A 12434-nucleotide genomic window follows, 5' to 3' on the forward strand; every position below is an offset into this window, starting at 1 on the left:
GTATAAGGGGAGCTGCGTGCTCCCCCCACCCTCAGTTCCTTCTTGCCGCCAGTGAAGGTGCATTGGAACTATTCCGCCCCAGCTTTGCTGTAGTTCGTCCCCAGAACTTTTTGTTCGTTCAGTGTTTGTACCTGTAGTTAGTTTGCTGTTCAGTTAATTTGAGTGCCCGGGCCAGGGCATGCCCCGGGTTTTAAGTCGTGTGATACTTGTAGGTGATCTGTGCCAAGGAGTGACCCGCATGCAGACTGTTTACACTGTTTGGGAGAAACCCATATCAGCGATAGTTGCAAGATTTGCAAGTCATTAAACCTTGGAGTGAGAGATTAGGCTCCAGGCTATTCTGATGGAGTTGGCACTGACCCTGACTCCAGTGCGCCGCTCCGAGTCGGCACCAGGCACTGCGGCATCGGTGCACGGTGACCTTTTGGTGCCTTTGACCACTCCTCGTCCACAGGGCATAAGAAGGCAAAGAAAATGCCTTCATCGCTGCTACACCGAGGGAAACCAGGGGCAGAGACTAGACCCATGTTGGACAGTCCTCGATCCCCTCCGGCCTCTAGGCCTCCGACTCACGTAGAGTGGAGTAGCCCAGCTGCTTCAGACCAAGCCTCCCCGGATGTCTGGATGCCCTCTGGTGTGCAGCGACCTTCCGGCGCCTTCGACCAGTCAGCACTGCTCCCTGTCCATGGGGCAAAGAAGGCAAAGAAAATGCCTTCTTTGCAGTTGCACCAAGGAAAACTGGGGCAGAGACTAGACCCATGTTGGGCAGTCCGCGATCCCCTCCGGCCTCTAGGCCTCCAACTCACATAGAGAGGAGTAGCCTGGCCGCTTCGGAAACGCTGGAGGCCCTGCAGATAGCCCTGGACGTCATGTCCATGCCGGTACCAGGAGCGCTGCCGATGTCAGCACCACGCTCTAGGGGAAAGCCACCGCTGGGTTTTCCCAGTCGCCCCCAGCTCAGCACCAGTCTCAGTCCAGGGAACGTTCCCGACACTATTTGCTGCCCAGCGACAGTTCAGGGTGTAGTCCACGTGGATTGCCCTCAACTCCCACCAGACTGTCTGGTTGCGTACCGTCCGACTGAGAGCCGACCGGTACCACTCTGCATCATGGAGTGAGTACCGACGGGACCGAGGCAGACGTCACCAGAGATCCTCGTCTCATAGGGATTACTGCAGCCGGTCACGGCACGAACGTCGACGCCATTCCCGCTCTGAATCCTGCTCCAAGACTCCGCCAAGGCATCGCCTCCGCAGCCAAGGGCGTCGATCGCCGGCACCTCGCCATCGCGGGTCCGCCCATTGGAGCTGATGGCGGAGCAGCAGCCTACAGAAGGTACCAGTCCTCCACATCGAGATCGCGGTCCCGTGGGCGACTGCCATTCCTCCCGGTCCCATGGCAGCGACAGGTCGTTCATCAGCCCAGCCTCCACTCGTAGTCGCCCTTCCATGTGACAGGCCAGCCAGGCCGAACAACCGGGCCCGTCGGTGCCGCAGACAGTGCAGTGGCACCAAGCCCCGTGGCCAGCCCAATGGTACCAGTGGGCACCGTGGCCCAACACAGCCCCCGGTGCCAGAGCCTCAGAGGCACCGTCTGCCTCCCTCTCCAGACCTCCGAGGAGGTGGTCAGTGGGACATTTGTCCTCGCCACCATGCCTGGAGTCAGACCATGTGGTGCATCCTCCGGTGCCGGCAGACACCCAGAGCACCGTGCCGGCCTCCTCGCCGTCCCTGGATGAGGCGATAACGGCCCTTCCCCCCTCCGTCCCACAGGAGGATTTTAGGGCCCATCAAGAACTTTTAAAAAGGGTGGCATCAAGCCTCCGTCTCCAGGCAGAGGAGTTGGAGGAACCCTCGGGCTCCCTGTTCAACGTGCTGTCCTCTTGGGCACCGGGCAGGGTAGCTTTGCCCCTCCATGAAGGGATGGCAAAAATTTCAAATCCCTTGTGGCAAACACCGGATTCGCTGGCCCCGATCTCTAAGAGGGCAGAACGCAAGTACTTTGTATCCGCCAAGGGGCACAAATACCTCTACGCCCTCCTGGCACCCAACTCCCTGGTGGTCAAGTTAGTCAACCACAGGGAGCGGCAGAGCCAACCAGCCCCTACCCCGAAAAATAAATATTCGCGGAGGCTGGGCTCTTTCGGGAGAAGGCTTTATTCTTCCTCAAGTTTTCAGTTGCGGATGGTAAACCACCAGGTGCTCCTGGGCAGGTACAAATTCAATTTGTGGGGCTCCCTGCCTAAGTTCGAGGATTCCCTCCAGGAGTGCGATAAGAAAGAGTTCAAGGTGCTGGTGGAGGAGGGTACGGCGGCTGCCAGGGCATCACTGCAAGCAGCTTTGGATGCGGCAGACACGGCAGCATGGTCCATGGCCTCTGCGGTGTCAATGAGAAGGGCGTCATGGCTCCTGCTGTCCGGGCTGTCCAGTGAAGCACAGACTGCCATGCAGGATCTCCTGTTTGATGGCAAAGCTCTGCTTGCGGAACAAACGGATACAAAGTTGCATGGCATGAAGGACTCCTGCACGACCCTCCAGACTCTGGGTCTCTATGTCCCGTCTCTGGCCAAATCTAAGTTAAGGCCGCTGCAGGCCCCTGCTCAGGCCACTCAGCCGAAGTACGAGGCTGCCTATAACAAGTCGAGGGTCTATAAAAGGCAGCCTCAGAGACAGTCGCGGCCTGCCCCGCAACCTGGGTCCTCCAAGGGCAAACAGGCGGGGAAAAGGCGGTTATGATGGGACGCTCGGGAGCACCCTGCCAGTTCTCCCCAGGGATCCCCCCTCAATGAAGCTTCCCTTCTATAATCAGTTGTGTGCTTTCCTCCCGGAGTGGTCATGGCTGAAAGGCCAAAGGAGGACTCAGGCCCATCCTGGACCTGCGGGATCTAAACCAGTTCATGGTGAGGCTCAAGCTCCACATGGTCTCACTAGCCTCCATCATCCCCTACCTGCACCCTGGAGAATGCTACGCTTCCCTTGATCTGCAGCACACATACTTCAATATTCACATTTTCGAGGGGCATAGACGCTTCCTCCGTTTTCTGGTGGGGCAGAATCACTACCAGCTTACGGTCCTTCCGCTTGGCCTATCCACTGCCCTTAGGGTATTTACAAAATGTATGTCGGTGATAGCGGCCTACCTCAGGCACCAGGGGTCCAGATCTTTCCTTATCTGGACGATTGGCTGGTCAAGGGCAGCTCCTGGTCGCAGGTGAGGGATCACATGATGCTTCTACTGTCCATGTGTGCCGCCCTGGGCCTGTTGATAAACGATGCCAAGTCCATGTTAGTCTTGGTCCAACGCATAGTGTTTATCAGGGCGCTCCTAAACAACTCGTCGGCCACAGCTTCTCTCCCACTGAACAGGTTTGAGACCCCGAAAGGGCTCATCAACACAGTCACAATGTTCCCGGTGACTACGGCCAGAGCATGCCTCCAGCTATTGGGTCACATGTCGGCATTACGTATGTGGTCCACCATGCCAGACTCCGAATGAGGCCCATCCAGCTTTGGCTGGCCTCGGAGTTCTCCCAGTCCAGAGACAGGATGGACAAGGTCCTCACCGTGCCCGACTCGGTGATCACCTCACTGTGGTGGTGGTCCACCTAAAGCAATATGCTCCAAGGGGTCCTGTTCTGGGACAGGACCCCAACGCTGGAGCTGATGTCCAATGCGTCGACCCTGTGTTGGGGGGCCCATGTGGGGAATGTTCAGACCCAAGGCCTGTGGTCGGCACGGGATTTGTCCCTACACATAAACGTCAAGGAACTCAGGGCGGTACGCCTGGCGTGTGTGGCCTTCCGCTCTCACCTGCAGAGCAAGGTGATCAGGGTCCTCACGGACAACACGGCCTCGATGTTCTATATCAACAGGCAAGGCAGGACCCAGTCCTCTGCTGTGAAACCCTGAGGCTGTGGGATTTCTGTATAGCCCACAACATCTGCCTGAGGGCCTTCCATCTGCTGGGCGCCCGGAATGTGTGGGCGGATCGCTTGAGCCCAGGGACTTCTCCTCCCAATACGAGTGGTCTCTCCACCCGGAAGTGGCTCACCAGCTCTTCCATGTGTGGGGAACTCCCCAAGTGGACTTGTTCACAATGCGGCAGAACCGGCACTGTCCCCGGTTCTGCTCCGGGGGGGATTGGGAAGGGGCGCTATCTCTGATGACTTCCTCCTGTTCTGGTCAGGCCAGTTTCTGTATGCCTTCCCCCTGTTCCCACTGATCAGCAGGGTCCTGGAGAAAATAAATACGACAAGGCACGGGTCCTCCTGATTGCCCCACCGTGGCCCAGGCAACATTGGTACAGGACCCTCATGGGCCTGGCGGTTGCTCCGCTGTAGCCGTTGCTGCTCCGCCAGGACCTGCTCTCCCAGGACAAGGGCTGCCTCCTCCGTCACAACCTAGCAGCTCTCCACCTCACAGCGTGGCTGCTCAGTGGTTAGGTAGAGTGGAAAGGATGTGCTCAGAAGGGGTCCAGCGCGTCCGTCTGGAAAGCAGACGGCCCTTCACACGCTGCGCCTACTTAGTAAAATGGTCCCGGTTCTCCAGATGGGTGGCCGAACGGCGTGTCTCCCCGGTGGCCGCCCCGATCCAGCTTATCCTGGACTACCTTCTCCACCTTAGACCCCTGGGCCTGGCGCCCTCATCAGCCAAGGTGCACCTGGCGGCCATATCAGCCTTCCATCTGCCGGTGCAGGGGCACACGGTATTCCCCCATGCTGTGACTGGCCAGTTCCTCAAGGGGTTGGACCATCTTTTCCTGTATGCTAGGCCCCTGGTCCCGCAGTGGGACCTGAACCTGGTGTTGTCCCGTCTCACGGGGCCCCTGTTTGAGCCGCTAGCCACGTGCTCCTGGTCCCACCTCTTGTGGAAGGTGGCCTTCCTGGTCGCTACCACGTCGGCCAGGTGGGTCTTGGAGCTCAGGGCCCTGACCTCTGAGCCCTTGTACACGGTTTTTCATAAGGACAAGGTTCAGCTCCGCCCACACCCTGCGTTCCTCCCTAAGGTGGTGTCCGCCTATCACATGGGTCAGGACATTTTCCTGCCAGTCCTCTGCCCCAAGCCTCATGTGTCCAGTGAGGAACGCTGCCTCCACACAACTCGATGTGCGAAGGGCTCTGGCTTTCTACCTCGAGCAGACTAAGCCGGTCAGAAAGTCCTCGCAACTGTTCGTCGCCTCGGCTGAGCGCATGAGGGGTCGGTTGATCTCCACTCAGCATCTCTCCAACCGGATCACTTCGTACATCTGCACCTGTTATGATCTGGTGGGTGTTCCCCCGCCACCGACTGTGAAAGCGCACTCTACTCGAGTGCAGGCCTTGTTGGCTGCCTTCCTTGCCCACGTCCCCATCCAGGACGTTTGTAGAGCTGCCACGTGGTCTTCGGTTCACATGTTCTCCTCGCGCTATGCGATCGTCTCCCAAACCAGGAATGACGCTGGGTTCAGCAGGGCTGTACTCCGTCCTGGGAATTTGTGAATTCCGATCCGCCTCCAACAGATATAGCTTGTAATCACCTATTGTGGAATACACATGAGCAATCACTCGAAGACGAAAAGAGAGTTACCTTTTCTGTAACTGGTGTTCTTCGAGATGTGTTGCTCATGTCTATTCTATATCCCGCCCTCCTTCCCCTCTGGGTTTTCTGGCAAGAAGGAACTGAGGGTGGAGGGAGCACGCAGCTCCCCTTATACCGCACCATGGCGGCGCCACTCCAGGGGTTGCTAGGGCGCTCTCCCCTATGGGTACTGCTAGGGGAAAAACTTCCGGCACCGGTGCACGTGGCAAGCACGGACACCTATTGTGGAATAGACATGAGCAACACATCTCGAAGAACACCAGTTACGGAAAAGGTAACTGTCTTTTTCTGGTTTTAGGTAGAGTTGAAATTGATTTTAAAGTATTAGCCAAGATTTACAAAATAGGAACCTAAAGTTAAGTTTCTAAAGCTCTAAACCTACTTTCAAAACACCCAGTAACTCCCAGTAACTCCCACGGAAGTCCTTGTGGGACGCTTCTTCCTCAGAAAGAAAAGGAGTACTTGTGGCACCTTAGAGATGAACAAATTTATTTGAGCATAAGCTTAAGTGAGCTGTAGCTCACGAAAGCTCATGCTCAGTTAAATTGGTTAGTCTCTAAGGTGCCACTAGTCCTCCTTTTCTTTTTGCGGATACAGACTAACACGGCTGCTACTCTGAAACTCTTCTTCCTCAGCGTGGTGGCAAAGTCATAACAGAATAGTAAATTCTGTGGAGAGAAACAAAATACCACAGTCACATACAGGTGGTCTTCAGTATGTGTAGCTGAGTAGGTATGTCTACACAGCATTTTGGAGCACGCCTCCCACTCTGGCCTGATAGACTTGGGATAGTGGGGTCGCACTAGCACCCTAAAAACAGCTGTGCAGACAGCACTTGGAAGTTGCAGGTTGGGTTTTGAGGCCTAAGGTGGTGGGTAGACATCAGAGCCCAAGTTTGAGTCTGACCTGAACTTCAAAGTGGTGTCTATGCAGCTATTTTTAGAGTGCTAGCTTGAGCCCCAATACCCCAAGTCTGTCGACCAGACTGGGAGGCTCACTCCAAAATGCCATGTAGACATACCCTGAAGGGCCTCTCATCTGCTAGCTATTCTGCTTGTGGAGGTTGATGGGACTGAATGCCCATTCTTTTTTGTATTCCTCAGACATACCCATTTCACACACCTGTTAATGCAAAGGTCGTGAAAGACTATTACAAAATCATTACACGGCCTATGGACCTACAGACCCTGCGTGAGAATGTCCGCAAACGTCTGTACCCTTCCCGGGAAGAGTTCCGTGAACATCTGGAGCTGATTGTGAAGAACAGTGCAACGTACAATGGTAGGAAGCTCCCTAAAACACTGAGGTTCAGTTTGTCTTCTGGTGAGCTGTGTTACACTGTGATGGGAATTGTGCATATGCCTTGTGTATGGAATTGGGTGGCATGGGAAAGGGAAAACTCTCATACTCTGCAGGGAAAAGATGAAAGCAGCAAAGTTAACGCTGTTGAAATGGATAAGATGAATATAACAGACTTCTTTAAAGATGATATGAGGACAATAAATTAGTCAGCTTGTTATAAATTTGGAAGGGGTTAACTCTAAACTCTGTCTATTCAAAACAAAATAAGAGGCTTGGGCAGTTAGGAAGTAATGAAGGCTTTATCAGCAGGAGGTCAGATTTGTGGGGGGTGGTACCCTGTTAATTTCTGGCCATAACCTGAGCTTTGTCCATAGGTGAAGCCAAAATGAGTCATTCTTGGTAGAGTGCACTTTATGATAGGATCATCCTTCTCTTTTCTTTCAAACTTTGATCAGCACTGAGATAGTTACCAATGTTAGTATTTGCATTGTCATATTATGCTTGAAGTGAATTGGGGCAATTCACACCTCTCAAGGGTATTACTTCATATTCTGCAGACTGAGGAGTAGCCTTCATTAGAAAGGCTTTGTCTAGACTACCACTTTTGTCGGTAAACCTTTTGTCAGTCAGGGGTGTGGAAAAAAAACACCTCCCTGACCGACATAAGTTTCATGGGCAAAAGTGCTAGTGTGGAAGCACTATGTTGGCAGGAGAGACTCTACTGCCGACGTAGCTAACGCCAGTAATTGGGGGATGGTTTAATTATGCCAATGGGAGAGCTCTCTCCTGCTGGCAAAGAGCAGCTACATGGGAGACCTTACACTGGCACAGCTGTAGCAGTGCAGCTGTGCTGCTGTAAGATCCATAGTGTAGACATAGCCAAAGGCTTTACTGATACAGCTATGCCAGCAGAACCCCCCTGTGGAGACTTAGACCCTCCGCCCCCAGAGTTTATACCAGCAAAAGGACTTGCCAGGATAGCTGTTTGCATGGGGGTTTTCATAGAATCATAGAATATCAGGGTTGGAAGGGACCTCAGGAGGTCATCTAGTCCAACTCCCTGCTCAAAGCAGGACCAATCCCCAACTAAATCATCCCAGCCAGGGCTTTGTCAAGCCTGACCTTAAAAACCTCTAAGGAAGGAGATTCGATCACCTCCCTAGGTAACCCATTCCAGTGCTTCACCACCCTCCTAGTGGAAAAAGTTTTTCCTAATATCCAGCCTAAACCTCCCCCACTGCAACTTGAGACCATTACTCCTTGTTCTGCCATCTGGTACCAGAGCTTGTTGGCAGAGCTACGTTAGTCAAGGGTGTGGTTCTTTCACACCCTGACCGATGTAAGTATGCTGACCAAATTTTGTGTTGTGGGCTGGCTTCAGGCAGACATCACTATAGTGATTTACATTTGGTTGGTGTTTTCAAGTTTTTCATCCCAACTAGAAATGTATTTTTGAAAAATGAATCTTTTGATTTTATAGAGCAACATGCAGCTGCTGGGTAAATGTGCTGATTCGCTGAAAGACCACTGTGAGGCAGCCCTTTTGTGACTCCTGTTAACACAGCTTTTTATCTGACAAGTATTTTTAAAAATATTAGGCACTATATAAGTGCTAAGCCTTGCCATATTCCAGGCCCCATGTATTCAGCAGCAAACAGGATTTAAACTCTGGTAGGCCTCCGTGGATTCTGTAGTAGTCTGGGAAATCTGTAGCCGCTTCATTCACAAAGGAAGCACAGTCTTCGCTCAGTTGGTTTTCTGTGTTTTCTTCACAAACATGAGGGCTAGAATAATAGGTTCTTCTTCGAGTGCTTGCTCATGTCGATGCCAGTCAGGGTGTGTGTGCTGCGTGCGCAGTAGCTGGCAGGTTCTTCCCCTAGCAGTACTCGTCGGTTTGGCTCAGGCGCCCCCTGGAGTCGTGCCTCTATGGTGCCGTTTATAGGGTCCTGCCAACCCACTGCCACTTCAGTTCCTTCTTACCGCCTGTGATGGTTAGCTGGAATGTTCGTTCTGTCTTGCTTCAGCAAGCCTTTCTCCCTAGTAGTCTTCAGACTTTTCTCCTGTAAATAGTTAAATCAGTAGTTAGTAGTAGAAGTAGTTAGTCAGTATATAGTTAGAATTCCTGTAGGGAATTGTTCTGGGGGTACTCCTCGTCGTGTCTCTCCCCAGTACTGGGGCATGCCTCAGTCCCTGGGGTTTAAACCTTGTGCAGCTTGTAGCAAGCTTATGCCCAGGAGTGACCCCCTCACTTCCTGCTTAAAGGGGGAGTTTGGGGGAATTGCATCAAAAGGACTGTTGCACTGGAGTTGGCCTCCACACCGGAGACCTTTGAGGCGGTGACAGAACTTATTGCATTCACGGTGCTGCCTTCTCCACCTAGGCAAGACAAGGGACCGAGCTCAAAAGCAGCGGCACCCCCGAGACCCTCGGTGCCATCCCGAGGCAAGCCAGCGATGGTACCACGTCGTTCGCCATCCCCTCGGCACTGGTCACCGCTACCCTCTGGCAGTGGACAGGCAGGGGAGCCGCACCGGTCCCCAAGCACCTGGCATTGGACTCAAAACAGTCGAGAGCATTTCTACCAGAGTTGCATTTTCAGACCTGCCCTCGGTGTATCGACCAAACCGGGGCAGTCTAGACCAGGTAATCACTCTTTGCCAACCGGTTCTTGAGTCTCTCCTATGGTGGCTCAACCCGCAAGTGGCGTGTGCGGGTATTCCCCACTCCAAACCTCAGCCATCCCTGTCACTGTTTACGGACACATCAGCGATGGGTTGGGGAGCGCATCTATGGGAGCTCAGGGCCTCTAGTCCCAAGCGGAGCTCTCACTTCACATCAACGTCAGTGAGCTGAAGGCAGTCCGTCTGGCATGCCAGACCTTCCAAGCTCACTTGGAGGAGAGAGATGGATCAGTCATGACAGACAATACAACAGCGATGTTTTATATAAACAGACTGGGGCTTGATTGCAGACCTGTTCCTTCTTCCCTGGAATGACCACCTCCTTTATGCATTTCTATCCATCCCACTCATCCACAAGGTGCTACTCAAAGTTCGGAGGGACAAAGCCTCAGTAATATTGATAGCTCCAGCTTGGCTACGTCATTACTTGTACACGTCTCTTCTGGAGATATCAGTGGAAACTGCGATCACCTTACCGCTGCTCCCAGACCTGATAACTCAGGACCACAGCCGCCTTCAGCACCCCAATTTCGAATCTCTCCACCTCACGGCTTGGAAACTCCATGGCTAAACCCAGCGGAGCTGGCTTGCTCTGATCCAGTTAGGGAAGTCCTCCTTGGAAGTAGTAAACCATCCACTAGGCAACCTACCTAGCCAAATGGAAAAGATTCACAATTTGGTCATTGCAAAAACACGTCTCCTATGCACTTGACAATACCCTTTATCTTGGACTACCTCCTGCTCCTAAAGCAGCAAGGGCTTTCTATGTCATCAATAAGTCCACTTGGCTGCCATTAGCAGGCTGGTCAGTCTTCACCAACCCAATAGTTGGACACTTACTTACAGGGCTTGACAGGTTATACCCTCAAGTGCGGCAGCCAATCCTGGCCTGGGACCTTAACCTGGTTCTTTCCAAACCAGTGGGACCCCCCTTTGAACCACCCGCGACATGCTCTCTCTCTCCTGGAAAGTGGCATTCCTGGTAGCAATAACCTCTGTCAGGACGGTATCTGAACTTAAGGCCCTAATGTCTGAGCCTCCTTACACAGTGTTCTGTAAGGACAAGGTTCAGCTTTGGCCGCACCTGGCCTTCCTCCCGAAAGGTGTCTCCCAGTTTCATGTTAATCAGGATATTTTTCCCCTAGTTTTCTACCCCAAGCTGCATGCAAACAGCCGGGAACAAAAAATCCACTCCTTGGATGTTTGCCGGGCATTAGCCTTCTATATCGAACGGACAAAGCCTTCTATATCGAATGGACATAGAAAATCTGCTCAACTGTTCATCGCAGACAGCTTGACAGAATGAAAGGGCTCCCAGTCTCTTCTCAAAGAATTTCATCATGGATTACAGCATGCATCCGGATGTGCTATGACATGGCAAAAGTACCTGCCCCCGTGCTGACAGCGTACTCCACAAGGGCTCAGGCATCTTCAGCAGCATTCCTGGCCCAGGTTCCAACCCAGGAAATTTGCAGGGCTGCGACATGGTCCTCATTCCACACCTTCACCTTGCATTATGCCATTACTCAGCAGGCTAGAGATGATGCAGCCTTTGGAAGAGTGTTGCTTCAATCAGCAAACCCTTGAACTCAGACCTCGCCTCAGAGTTCCTGCTTGGTAGTCACCTAATTGGAATCTACATGAGCAAGCACTCGAAGCAGAAAAAACGGTTACCTAACTTTTGTAACTGTTGTTCTTCGAGATGTGTTGCTCATGTCCATTCCAAGACCCACCTGCCTGCCCCTGTGTCAGAGCATGACCAGCGAGAAGGAACTGAAGTGGTGGCAGGTTGGCAGGGCCCTATATATGGCTCCATGGAGGCACAACTTCAGGGGGCGCCTGAGCCAACCCAGCGGGTCTAGTGGAAGAACCTTCCACGTACTGTGCACGCGGCGTGCACGCACCCTAACTGGAATGGACATGAGCAACACATCTCAAAGAACAACAGTTAAGAAAGGTAAGTAACTTTTTCTTTTTTCTTTTTTAAATTGAAGCTGAAATTTTGGAATGCAATTCTGTGGCAAGTTGCGGTTTTTGTGACAAATTTCACACCTGTGGAATCATGACATACGTAGGACTCTGCTTTTCAGTAACTGGCTCTTGGAGAGTGTTGCTTCTGCATATTCACGGGTCCTGTCCACCTTCCTTTCCTCAGAGTTCTGCTCTCATGACTGGGCTTTAAGAGAAGGAAATGGGGACTCCATGGCCTCTGCTCCAAAGGTTTGGCGCAGTCCAGGGGGTGCTTATGGGTTCCCAATGGACACTTTCTAGGAGTTTCCCTAAGTTCAATGGCAATATAGGGTGTATCCCACAAGTGTCAATATGTAGACACAACACTCACAATAATAAGTAAACCTCTTTATTATAATGTCCATAATAAACTCTAGTAACTGTGTATGCCATAGGAGAGAATCACTACAGTATGTGACTGGGGACATGTTTCAAACCATGAGAGAAATATAATCAGTAATGCAGTTAACGAGTAAAGAGAGATTCCTACTGTGTTACCTCATAATGCTCACAGGTGTTCTGTGATCAGAGTTTTCCTTTGTGTGCCTTGGGGATGGTGAGCTTCATCCTTCCACCAGTCCTGAAAGCTTCCACAGACGCCAAGGTGCATCACTGTACTTGCTGTGTATTTGCAGGGCCAAAACACTCACTGACCCAGATATCTCAGTCCATGCTGGACCTCTGTGATGAAAAACTAAAAGAGGCAAGTCTTGTAATTAGTTCTCGTCAGAATGGAGAGGGAGGGACTGGCATGAGGGTTGAGGGGTTTTGAGGGCAGAGAGGTTTTGGACATGCAGACAGAAGAATGAGTGGGGCAGGTGGGTTGTCTGTTTTCCTTTTCTGGCTATTTATATAAATTTTTTAC

The 12434-nt window shown here is 52.3% G+C and overlaps 1 protein-coding gene across 11 annotated transcripts in view; it reads left to right on the forward strand.

Annotated features, from left to right (window-relative positions):
* Positions 1–12434, forward strand: part of TAF1 (TATA-box binding protein associated factor 1) — a 140010-nt gene that overhangs the window by 95255 nt on the left and 32321 nt on the right. For 9 of the 11 annotated variants that reach the window (XR_012160665.1, XR_012160666.1, XM_073358674.1 and 6 more), the window contains 2 exons: positions 6680–6899; positions 12205–12272. Coding sequence is in view for 9 of the 11 variants with exons in the window: in XM_073358674.1 (XP_073214775.1) it covers positions 6680–6899; positions 12205–12272 (288 nt within the window). In the remaining 2 variants the exon portion in view is untranslated. The remainder of the gene's footprint in view (positions 1–6679; positions 6900–12204; positions 12273–12434) is intronic. The other 2 variants (XM_073358669.1, XM_073358673.1) reach the window with 1 other exon arrangement.

This window comes from Lepidochelys kempii, chromosome 9 (genome assembly GCF_965140265.1).
Source record: "Lepidochelys kempii isolate rLepKem1 chromosome 9, rLepKem1.hap2, whole genome shotgun sequence".
Classification (NCBI taxonomy): domain Eukaryota; kingdom Metazoa; phylum Chordata; order Testudines; family Cheloniidae; genus Lepidochelys; species Lepidochelys kempii.